This window comes from Phascolarctos cinereus, unplaced genomic scaffold (assembly GCF_003287225.1).
Source record: "Phascolarctos cinereus isolate Bilbo 61053 unplaced genomic scaffold, phaCin_HiC Scaffold_4;HRSCAF=312, whole genome shotgun sequence".
Classification (NCBI taxonomy): domain Eukaryota; kingdom Metazoa; phylum Chordata; class Mammalia; order Diprotodontia; family Phascolarctidae; genus Phascolarctos; species Phascolarctos cinereus.
The window spans coordinates 74,398,943-74,411,226 of NW_027555847.1; the positions used below are offsets into that span (position 1 = coordinate 74,398,943).

General features: G+C 36.2%; 1 protein-coding gene across 6 annotated transcripts in view; it reads left to right on the forward strand.

Moving 5' to 3' along the window:
• Positions 1 to 12,284, forward strand: part of GRB10 (growth factor receptor bound protein 10) — a 284,264-nt gene that overhangs the window by 245,890 nt on the left and 26,090 nt on the right. For all 6 annotated transcript variants that reach the window (XM_020981302.2, XM_078152260.1, XM_078152261.1 and 3 more), the window contains 3 exons: positions 99 to 255; positions 9,676 to 9,791; positions 10,308 to 10,382. In XM_020981302.2, coding sequence (XP_020836961.1) covers positions 99 to 255; positions 9,676 to 9,791; positions 10,308 to 10,382 — 348 coding nt within the window. The remainder of the gene's footprint in view (positions 1 to 98; positions 256 to 9,675; positions 9,792 to 10,307; positions 10,383 to 12,284) is intronic.

The window sequence follows — 12,284 nt, forward strand, 5'->3', positions numbered from 1 at the left end:
AAATAATAAGAATTTTTCTGTGTCCAAGAGTTGTATGATTTTCCTGTTTTTAATACATGGAGCTGTTTATCTGTAAGTGTATCCTTTATATGTTGCAGGATGTTAAAGTCTTTAGTGAAGATGGGACAAGCAAAGTGGTGGAGATTCTAGCAGACATGACAGCCAGGGACCTCTGCCAGCTGCTCGTTTACAAAAGTCATTGTGTGGATGACAACAGCTGGACCCTAGTGGAGCATCACCTTCACCTAGGATTAGGTAGGGAACAGTCCAGGCTCTCAATGTTTCTCTGAATGGCACCTGTGAATATTCAGTGTGTGATGAAATGAATATTGCTTTACCAAATCAGAAATAGGAATCCTATATAAATATTTCTTTCAGTTACAGAAGTACCATGAATCCTATGTATTGCCTTAAACACCTTGCTGTTCATGATTTATTATTTGATTCATTGATTTTTCATGCTTCCACCTTTCTTATGGTTCTTCACTGCTTTACTGCTTTCCTGCTCTTTGTGATCTTGCTGTGGGTTAGTTGAGGCAATGGCATATAAAGGACTTAGGCAAATTAAGCTTGATCCCCAAAGAGTTCTTGCCAGTGATTCTACTCATCTTATTTTCTTACCAGCTGGGAATAGAAAAAAAAGAAACAGCCTTGCCTATCTCTGGGATGGGATTCTACTTTGCAGGGTCGGGTAGGGGAACAGATTGAATTGTGACTTGGGAAAGTCCTACCACTCGCACCAGCTCAGAGACCGGCGATGGTAACTATTCTCAAGGCATCAGTTCAGTCATCTAATTGAAATTAGAGTGCCATGGTTACAACTGGCAAGAAGGCAAGTGGAGAACCACTAGGAATTGAAGAACATCATAAACCAGTTGAATATAGGCCTAGTTCTTAAGCAATAGCTCACAGCTAGTTAATAATCCATACATATTCATATACATACATACACATATAGCTCTGTGTGTGTGTGTGTGTGTGTGTGTGTGTGTACAGGTTGTGGGGTGGATATCCATACACATATGCTTATACATACATGTGAATTGTTTAAATATGTTTTATGTAGGCCATTATTTTAAGAAGTGTGATATTCAGAGTATTTTGTAATATTTTAAAATGTTTTAATATTTTATGATATTTAAAGTGCACTTTTTGATGAGATGATTGTAAGCCCAAAAGTGATAGTAATTGCTTAGTTATTATTATATAATCTAGAAGGGTGATTTTTTTTCAAACACTTAATTTTTAAAATCCATAATTGATTATTTTTATTCTAAATTCTTATTGGATAAGATAATATGTAAAGGGCATAAAAGTTAGAAATAATTATTTTAACCATTATTTCATCCTCTGTAAGTTTGTTTTCTAACTTTTTGTAAATTAAATGACAAAATTCAAAAGTTTTTCTTGTGAATCAGTTTAATGCTCTGAATTTATGTCTTTAAATCCATGATGTACAATTAACTAAAATACTATTTTTCAGGTTACATGGTATAGTAAGATTTGCTCCCTAGAAATCAGTATTAATTTTTTTTAAAGAACTGTGTTTTAATTCAGATGAAATTTCCCAAATGAGTAATGCTTTTAAACTGGTTAAATTATGGCATCAGGAATTCTTTCCGTATTTTTTCCCATCACCACTGATTACCAAGGTATTTGTATGTAAACAGAAGCTTTCTCCTTTGTGACTAACATCCTTCTCCTGCCAGATTCATTCAGTGATGCCACAATTCAATGATCGTGACATCACAATAGCTTCCAAGGAGACTAATTGTGCTGTCAAACTCCAGTTGGTGACATCCCTGAATGAATAGAGCCAGGGGGCTGACTAGGCGATCAAAAGCTTCTCTTGGTACCCAGATACCTTGGAAATTGACAGTGGTGGGAAAAGAGCAAAATAAACATATACATATACACACATACATAGACACACATATATATTCACATATATACATACATATACACATACACACACATATATACAGTATCAACCTTAAATAAATCCTGTGTAGTAGAACCAGACTATATTGAACAATGCTCTTAAAATTCTGTTTAAAATCTTAAATCTACATCCATATTTTAGAGTAAGTAATAATGTTCTGTGAAATTGGTTTTCCTGAAGATTTTCTTGAGTTTGCACATATATATGAATATGTTTGTATGTTCAACATATATATGCTGTGTATGTATGTGTGTAAAGTAAGTAAATATAATGGTGGTAAAATTGTTGAGCAAAAGGAAATTAGGGCTGACCTAAGGAGGTTGTTTATAATTTTTTCCTCTCAGAAAATATCTTAGCATGATCTAAATTAGAATGCAGTAAATTTTCTAGATGTACCATTAGTATAACTTTGGAAATAATTCAGTTAGCATAAGTATTCGTGTATCTTGGAGGAAGAGAAAAGAATTCTTATTACATTCAGTTTACTCTGAAGGTATTCACGTTAAGGAGTTAAACATGCCTATACACACACACACACACACACACACACACACACACACACACACGTATATGTATATACACACATGTATGCATACCAACATACTCCTACTGCCATATCTAAATTATATTGCTGCAAACAGAATGAGTTAAGGCTGTTCCATTTTTTGACTTGCTCACGGTAAGATACAAAAGATCAGAGTGAGCTCATGTACTCTATAGGGTGTAATGATCAGTTTATAAAGAAAACCCAAAGGAAAAAGATGGAAGAGGAGAGCTTTGGAGACAACTTTGAGATTCTTTAGTAGGCTTGCTCACAACCAAATGACATTTAGGGCTCTCATATAATGGGTTTACAAAAGAAATCTCTGGAACATTCTTTATTATGTTGTCTCCTCCAGCTCCCATTTCCACAGCTTTATTCACAAAGAGCAACCACTGGTGCATTTTCCCAGTGGTTTTTTTTTTAAGCCCATTTTGCACATTGTTGATGTCCCCTTGAAGAAGCTACCAATTTCAACATGAAACAGAGTTACTAGCGTTCTGAGGAAAGCACAGCAGCATCAGTAAATGTCTTCTTTCAATCAAATCGACGTAGTTCTTCTGTTTGTCTGAGTTCTGACCAGTCTTTTGTTTATCTGTTTATTTGTTTGAAATGGCTAGTATACAAAATGACATTTAGTAAGAAATGTTATTCTGCCTGAAGTTCACAATTCTAAGTAAGAGTTCACCAATTTAAAACATTCTTTCATTGAACTCTTGCTCTAACGTTCCCTTAGGATTTAGTGACTTAGAACAAAGTCCTTTCAGTGTTCCAGCACTAAGTCCTTTTGAATGGGACCTAAGAGAGACCTGTCATGCTGAACTCAACTTTGTAATGAATAGTGTTCTAGGAAAGACCTAGTGGACTTATATTTATTTTAATTTTTCAATCTTCATATTAATGAAGATAAAGCTATACTGGAGATGCCTTTAAATAATTTGTTTTGAATTAGGGTGTATATTATTGATTCATTAAAAATAGTTTCATAAAATAAAACCCACTGAATATTAATCACACATACAATGAAAACTATACTTTGGCGTACATGCAGCAATTTATGAATAGCTTCCTCTAAATCTTTTTTGATCGCATAACTCACTTATATTCTTCTTCAAAGTGCTTTCTTAGTAAGTAGTATAAGCATGATCTCCATTTTATAGATGATGGAATTGAGGTTCTCATTAAGTGATTTTTCCATAATCAGTCAATAAGCATTTATTAAATCTCTGCTGTGTGCCAGGCACTAGAGATACAAATGCAAAAAAAGAAAAAAATCCTCATTCTTAAGGAGCTTCTCTTCTGACGGGGGAGACGAAAATACATACACACACGATACAAAAATATACACACACGCATATTTGAAAAGAAGTATTAGTGGAATAAATACAAATAAATGAATAGACAGTGAACTAAACCCAGAACTGAATGTTAGGAAGAAAGGTTAGTTGCATTGAGGCTCATGCTTGTAATGACTAAGCTCATATGGCCATCATATCATAGATTTAAGGCTAGGAAGGACCATGGAGACTGTATGGTCTAACCTGTTCATTTTACAATTGAAGGATGAAGTCAAGGGTAAAGTGATTTGGGTCACATAATTAGCAAGTATCTACAGCAGGTTTTAGTCTTCTGAGTCCCAGGACTAGCATTCTGTTCACAATGCCAGGTTGCCCCTATTATGAAAATGATTTTATGTTGTCATATGAGTAGCAGTATATTTTTAGAAAATTGTAGTCAGTACACACACAGATAGATAGATACATGCATACATACATACATACATACATACACTGACATGCTCCATTATTTTTTAAATTTTTTTCTTCCTATTTGGTATTCTTAATGGTGGTATAGTACTCCGTTCTTTAATGTCACAACTGTTCAGTGATTCTTCAACCCTTGGCCGTTTCTGTTGTTTTCAGTATTTTATTATTACAAATAAGCAGCTATAAACATCTTTGTACAGAGATTTTTTTTCTTCTTAATTTCTTGAAATTTGTTCCCAATAAATTTTACCTTTTCAATTATATTTTGTTTAGCTTAGTATTAAAAATTAGACTTCTTGCACATGTATTCATGCAGTGTGTTACCATTTAGCCATAGGTAGTCCAGAAAACTCCAGCTGATCTGCACAAGATCGTGAAGTTGCAGGGATATAATTTTGAAAGCAATTATTTGTCTATGTAGACTCAGAAAGCTAGCATCCTGAAGCGTTGCTCTCTGAGTAATTTTTTTCCAGCTTAAATATGTATTCTTTTAAAATATTAGACACTTTTCACATTAAAAAAAAATGAATGATGGATTTAGAAAAGGCGGGGGTAGTTCCCAAGATAGCAGTTGCTTGATGTGAATGACTTTCTTTTAGCTCTGAGAACATGGCATATGTGTGAGTGACTGAAGCATCTCACAGTCCTCAGCTATGAATGCTGGTAATGGATTATTGGCAGCAGTCAGTATCCCACTGACTGCTGGGGAGGTGAAAGGGATGATAACCCTGCTGTCATTCAAGATGGTGGAATCTCTTGCCTGGGGACCTTTTCTCTACCATGTTTCCCCAGTGCCTTACTGAGAATTCAGAGAGGGGTAATATTTTGCAGTCAGTTCAAAATGTCAGTACTAATCCCCTCCTTTGGTTTGACTGGAGCTATTTATTTAATACATTTTGAAAAATCCATACCAAATACTTGTTATGGTACCAGTCTATCTAACTTATTTTTGGGACACATGCAAACCCCATAGCCTCTTGCAAATTAATTCATAATATCCATACCTTTGAACCTTGAGGTGCATATGTGTAAATAGCATATATAGTATTCTTTTCAGTGACCTTGTGTCTGCCATAAATAAGCTGTGGCCATTTCTCTTTAATTATCTCAATATAATTTAAGAACCTTTTATTTGTAGCCAACAGTGGAGACTATGTTTAGTTAGAAAGAATGCTTGCTTGTCCTGGAGTCAGGAGAGATCCAAATTCTAATCCTGCCTCTGGCACTTACTGGTTGTATAACCATAAGCAAGTCACTTAATTTCTCTAAAATTCCGTGTTCTCATGAAGGCATCACATCAAAGCGGGTAGTGCACCAGACTTGGAAGCAGGAAGATAGGTGTTCAGATTCTACCTCAAGTCATTCAGTAGCTGTGACCCTGCGCAAGTCATTTTTCTTCATTAAGCCTTTGTTTCCCCATCTCTAAAATGGGAATAATAGCCTCTTCTTCCTAAGTTGTGAAAATTAAATGAGATAATATATGGAAAGTGCTTTGCAAACTTTCAGGTTTGTAGAGGGTATTTGTTGATTGTGACACCAATCTCCCTGGTCTGGCAAGAGGATCAGAGATAATATAGGGAAAGTGGCTATAGATAGATAGATAATATAGGGAAAGTGGAAACATGCACACACACACACACACACACACGAAATATACTTTAGCCAGTACTAATACCAGTCACTTAGCATTTATGAATCTCCTGCTTTGTGTCAGGTGCTGAGTTCAATACTGAGCTGCAAGGGCAAATTCTAGTAGTCAGTAGCCAAGTTCTTCTGACATTCACCCTCTTGATATATTGAGACAAATTATAACTGAATATAACAAGGAAAAGGAAAAGTACAGGCTAGATGAATGCCCACATTTTAAGGAAGTGGTGTTGGGAAGACATTGCCGTCTGCTCTGCTACTGCTCAGCATGTGAGTGGAAAGTATGTCCAAGATTGATTTAATTATGGCACATTCTGGTGTAAATTACATTATATTGAATAGTCAGCTATGAAAGTTGTTAGGTAAGCATATCTCTTAAATATCTACTGAAATGATGCACTGAATTCATGAAGATGTGTGTGCCACTCTCCCTATATAAAGTGTTTCATGGACAATTGGAAGCATAATTTCTGTCCAAGATGTGGTTATGGATAAGAGGATCAGAAACCAGATAGCTGAGGACAGGTGTGAGAATAAGAAGGCACTTATTTGCCATTTGCCCCCCTGGCTTCCTTCAGTCATTTTCTATAGGAAGCCTTTCCCAATCCCCCTTAATTCTAGTGCCTCTGCACTGTTGATTGTCATCAGTTAATCCTTTATATATTGTGTTTGTATGTAATTCTCACATTATCTCCCCCATTATACTGTGAGCACCATAAGAATTTTAAAAAAAGAGAGAGGCACATAGTAGGTACTTCATAAATGTTTATTGACTGATTGAATTTGATTTACAAATTTCAAAACAAAAATACAAACACAAAATACCAGTGGCTGACTCCTCAGGCCTGTTGAATTAAGCTGAAACAAAAAATGTTAAGATGGCATTCTTCCTTGGGATATTTCCATTCCTTTTTATTTTTGTCAAACAGGAAATGGAGTGAAAATAACTTTGTGGAATAGCTCTCTGTTTTGGATCCTAAATAGATGAAGAGAATACCAACATGTGCAAAAGTTTTAAAGTAACTTGTAAATCCAGAAAGTTACCCAAATCTAGAAAGTATCCCTTCCCCCAAAGCGTTTAAAAAAAGAAGGCAGCTTAGCCAAATATCAGCATTATCTTCGGTGAGCATGTTCTCTTGCTGATTGCTTTATTCAAAATTTATTACAATCTTGGAAAATTCTGAACAGCTGTTAAATGCATGTTGACATGCTATTTGTTCTGTGATGGGCTTGGTATGTTGACTGAATTTTAGTTTAGGGATGGAGGGTGTTTTGTTCTCACACATGACCGAGTGTTGCAGCTAAGTGTCATTTTGTCATTAATTTTGTCATTGGGACTTAGCCTGGCTGCCATTCTGTTAATGAATACTCTGTCACCCTACTGCTGACTTTTGCATCTAGAGATGACAGTTCCTTTGTGGTAAGAGTTCTGTACCTATAGAATTTATCTCTATGTGGTGCATGAGGCAACTTCCTTTTTTTTTTTTTAAAGCCCGCACCACTTGCTATCCTGTTTAAAAAATCCTGGTTTGACATCATGCCACTGAACATCTTTGAAAATGGTGGTAAAAGATGATTTGAATATTATGTATGATTTTTTAAAAAATTACCTCAGCATTCTATTTTGTAGACATATTAATCATTTTAGGCCAGATATGTGATTTTAATAGTGCAGAGGGTTCACACGGCAGACATTCTCTCTACCTATGTAGCTCCTTTACAGTTTACAGACTTACACAGAGTTGTCTGGGGGTGACTAAGAGGTCAAGTGACTTTCCCAAGGTCACAAAGTAGTACATGTGAGAAACAGGCCTTGAATCTAAGTCTTCCTAACTTAAAGGCCATTGCCTTGAAACTGCTTACATTCACTATCTCTAAATTCATTAGTAAAGTGGAAAAAGAAAAACACAATTATATTTTTATCCTTCTTCATTATGGAAATAGATACATTGCAGGGGGTGTATGTCTGTGTCTCTGTTTTTCTGGAAAATTCACCCTTTCTGGATTGACATTGATCTTAATCTTTTTCATAGCAATATGATTTTATTATGCATAAAATTTTACTAATTGTTTAGTTTCTTCCATTTCTTTTTTTTTTTTTGGAGGGCAAGGTTAAGGGAAGAAGTTATTGCTAGAGGGCAAGAAAATAAGGGGAAAGAATAAATGTGCCACACGTTGGTTGATCTGGTAGAATTCTCACATCAGTCCTAGCATTCTCTTCATCACCATCATCATCAACAGCAGCAGCATAACAATAATAATGATTAAAAACAACAATAATAACTAGCATTTATATAATGCTTTAAGATTTGCAAAGCACTATACATATATTATATCTCATTTTTATCCTAGACTTCTCAGTAGCTTTGCTCAGTAGTGTTGGGAGAAATTCCACTCCGTAGCAAAGAGCCAGCATGTATTAAGGGACTTACTATTTGCAAAGTGCTGAAATGGTAACACAAAGGAGTAGCTTTCCTATAATATCAAGACCAAGCCCCAGGACAAATCAGCTAACTGGGGTTGGTAGGGGAGAACAGATGCCAGTTTTGGTCTATTCTGATTTGCATGGGGCAGGCAGATTGCATTTCATGGAGAGAAATTCTTTTCTCAGCTAAAAATCCCCTTTAAATCATTAGAGGGAGAACCAGGCATCAGAAATAGGAAAAAGATCTTTTGGCCCTTGGGAAATAACTCTTAGACACTCCACTTAGATGTTCTTGGGGGCTGCTGTGAACGAGGTCTTTAAAGTGGAACAGCTGTTACTATTGACTTGATATTGCTTTAGTTCAGAATGGCTTTGAATCTTTTCTCTCTCACCTCAGTCATGAGATCTTATCTTAAACAAAAGGTTGTTCCTACCTATGGATAATAGGCCACAAATTATGTTCTTTTAGTATCTTTAATACCTTGCCTCACATAAGAAACTTGACATTTCAGTAATCAGGTTCTTAGCACTTATACCCATCATGCCACCTGTATCTCCAACAACCAAAGCCTGGCTATGTTCTGCCTTCATTCCTTCCTAGTGGCTCATAATGTTGTGTTGTGCCTATTTATTTCCAGGTATCCATTTAAGTCAGTCATTCACACGGTTTAGTTTGGGAATACAGTATTAACTAGGCAATGCCTCATTCTTCCCATAAATAATTTTCCACTTAAATCTGAAACAAGCAACTACCTGTAATGATTAATTTAAAACCTGATTTTGTTTTCATCACATTACATATTTTTAAGGGCTTATATGGCCATACCAACAGCCTCCAGGGCAAAGCTTGTATTTGAAATGGCATTTCCAAACAAGTTCCACATTAGTATATGCTGAGTTAGATATGCACTGTCAGAGAAGTCAGATGCTCTAACGTGGAAGAGAAATGACTCTTCCAAGGGGTAATGAGTGATCTGGTCTTCATTTTACCATTGTTTCTCCCACCCTTAGTGCGTTCCTCATCAGACTTCATGCTCTTCATATGCCTTCTTTAGCCAAAAGCATTAAAATCTCTTTCATCTTTCAGTCTTTATTCTTCCTTTCATCCTCTTCTCCTGACTTATTTCCTTTTTCTTCTTCCTCCAGATTAGTCTTTAATTTTGTTTTGCACATATTTCTTCCAAATATCAAAGTCCGTTATTTTGTTATTGGATTAACAGGAGTGCGAATGGGGATGCGCCATTTTACTAGACATATCCTTATTCAGCCATTAAAACATTTTCTCACATTATATTTCAAACAAGTAAATAAGATTTTAGAAAAGTTTAAAACAGATCCTACCTTTTCTCTGCAGAAAGGTGCTTAGAAGACCATGAGCTGGTGGTCCAAGTGGAAAGCACAATGGGAGGTGAAAGTAAATTTTTATTCAGGAAGAATTATGCGAAATATGAGTTTTTCAAAAATCCTGTGGTAAGTCCTTGCAGTGATTATAGAACCTGGAATAATAAGACTTTGTTTCTGGGACCCATAATGATTTTTGTGACCTAAAGTATAAGAGTTTTGAGTACCATATGACACAGGGATTTTCCAAATGAGTGCAAATTTTTATTGTAGTTTAATTTATAATGTATAAAGGTTTGATTATCCTTATAGCCACGTAATTCGATGGTCTGTAATGCAGATCTTCCATACATATGTTTATACCAGATGCAAAATGAGAGATTCTTAACAGAATGAATGTCAAACCATCTTAGAAATTCCAAATCTAGATTCAGCATTTTTTAAAATTTGAATTTCATAGTACTTGAGTCTGCTTATAAAATATACATTGAAAAAGTCAGGAGTTTGGGTGTAGGAGGAGTACAGAGGGTCTGTTGAGGTACTTGGAGTCAAAATGTTTATAATCAGCACACGTGATTGACATGGCCTTAAAGTGGAAGAAAAGACTAACTTTTCCCATGTTTGGTTTTGTTCCTGTTTTCCTAGAATTTCTTCCCAGAACAGATGGTGACTTGGTGTCAGCAGTCAAATGGCAGTATTCCCCCAACTCAGCTTTTGCAGGTACTGCAGAGATATACTTCTGCTGAAGTGCTGTTTATTAAAAGGGGAGGGGGGAGGTTAAAAGCCCAGAGGAGCTGTAATTGTGTAATTATGAATAACTCCGAAGTGGCTGCTTCCTTATCCATGTCACTGCCTCATCCCCAGGTTTGGTTTATGGTAACCAAAAATAAATGCTCACTTGGGAAATCTTCATGTGCCCAGAATTTTTCTAACTTAAATGATCAGTTAGAAAATAGTATAAACGTACTTTGACTCTGAAAAGAACTGCGAGTCATTTGATCTCAAGAGTGGGCCAGAACGGGAAGGCAATCAAAAACAGATGGGCATTTGTTTTTCATACTGTTTACATTGACCCCAGGCTCCCACCAAGCAAGTGGTCAGTGGTCAGATGAAGAATAGGAAGCTAGTTTCTTGTCAGATCCTTTTTAAATCTATGTGAAAAAGGTTTAGTACTTAACCCTAAGATAAGCTAGATTTTTAGCTAGCAAAAATAAAGCTCTGTTTTTGGTAGTTTATCAGACGTGACTGAAATGCCTCAACAACAGCGAGTCCTAATAAAGAAAGGCAAATGTTCTTTAGGAACCTTAATGCTGCATCAGTGTTCCCCGAAAATTTTATGTTCATTTTCTCAGGTACCCTTTTACGTGAGGTTTCATTATAGGTAGTCTGGTGAAAAAAGCTCTGGACAAAGAGTCATCTTGGGAAAGTCACCCCTCTATGAACTTGTATTTAAAAACATGTATTTCACTATAATAAGTTTCCTCTGTAATCCTGTGTACTTTGGTTTTTGTATTTAAAAGTCTTATTCTGAGAATTGGTCTGGAGGCTTCACCAGATGCAAAATAAAAAAAAAATTAAAAAGTTAAGAATTCCCATCTATAAAATGGAGTTTAACATTTGCGAAGCCTCCCTTTTGGGCTTAGTGAAAGGAAAACTTTTTTAAAGGCATAACGTAGTCTAGAAATGGTTGTATCATTAAAGAGAGGCAACCTGACGTGTAGGGTTCAGGGAGCCCTCAGGGAAGAGCTGGGTATTCTCTGGCTCTGGCTATGTGACCATGGGCAAGTCAGATCATTTCATCAGTGTTCCCTGCAGCGTTTGAGGTCTTAAGTTGCAGAGGTGGTGGTGATCTGCATTGGCACACGGTGTCCCCTCAGTAGGGAATTCCTTAAACCAGTGAAACCACGAATCTTGTCCCTCTTCCTTTAAATAAAACATATTCTCACTTTTCTAGATAGTTAAATTTGGAGAAGCGAGGAGAAGGAGAAGGAGTTTATGAAAAGTCTTTCAGATATAACTCTTCCAGATTTGCTAATGTGATGATGTAAACAGTTCACAAAAATGACAGGCAGCATAAGGGACAATAGTCAGAAGTTTGTCCCTTTCAGATTTTCATTTTGGACAGAGGTACTTTTCTGCTGTATTCAGTTCCACAGTCTGCAAAACTTCAGCATCAGGACTTTCGTTGGTTCATCTGACAGCCAAAAATTCTACACCATTTGTTGGTTTCTTAAAGTGTGGCCAGCCTTCAGTTCTCATGGCTAGTAGAATGGAGTAGTGGCATTAAGTTTAACTTTGTTCTTTTATTTGTACAGGGTGTGCCTGATTTCTTAAGAACTCAAACTCTTAAACTAAATAATTATGGCCCATTGTGAAGACCAAACACAGGAGAAACTAAAATCCATCTGGCTTCCCCAGTCAGACCCCTCCCTGATTCCCACTTCATGTTTGTCGATGAACAGCAGCATTTCTCAGATTGGAATAAAACTCTACTCTCTATAGGCTTTTTCTTTTCTGCCTCACATCTTCCCTGTGGTGAAGGAGATAATTAAGTGGTTTGAGTGAAAACATCCTTCCCATCTTGTTGAGTTACAAGCTGCTTGTAGGGAATGAATAAACAGA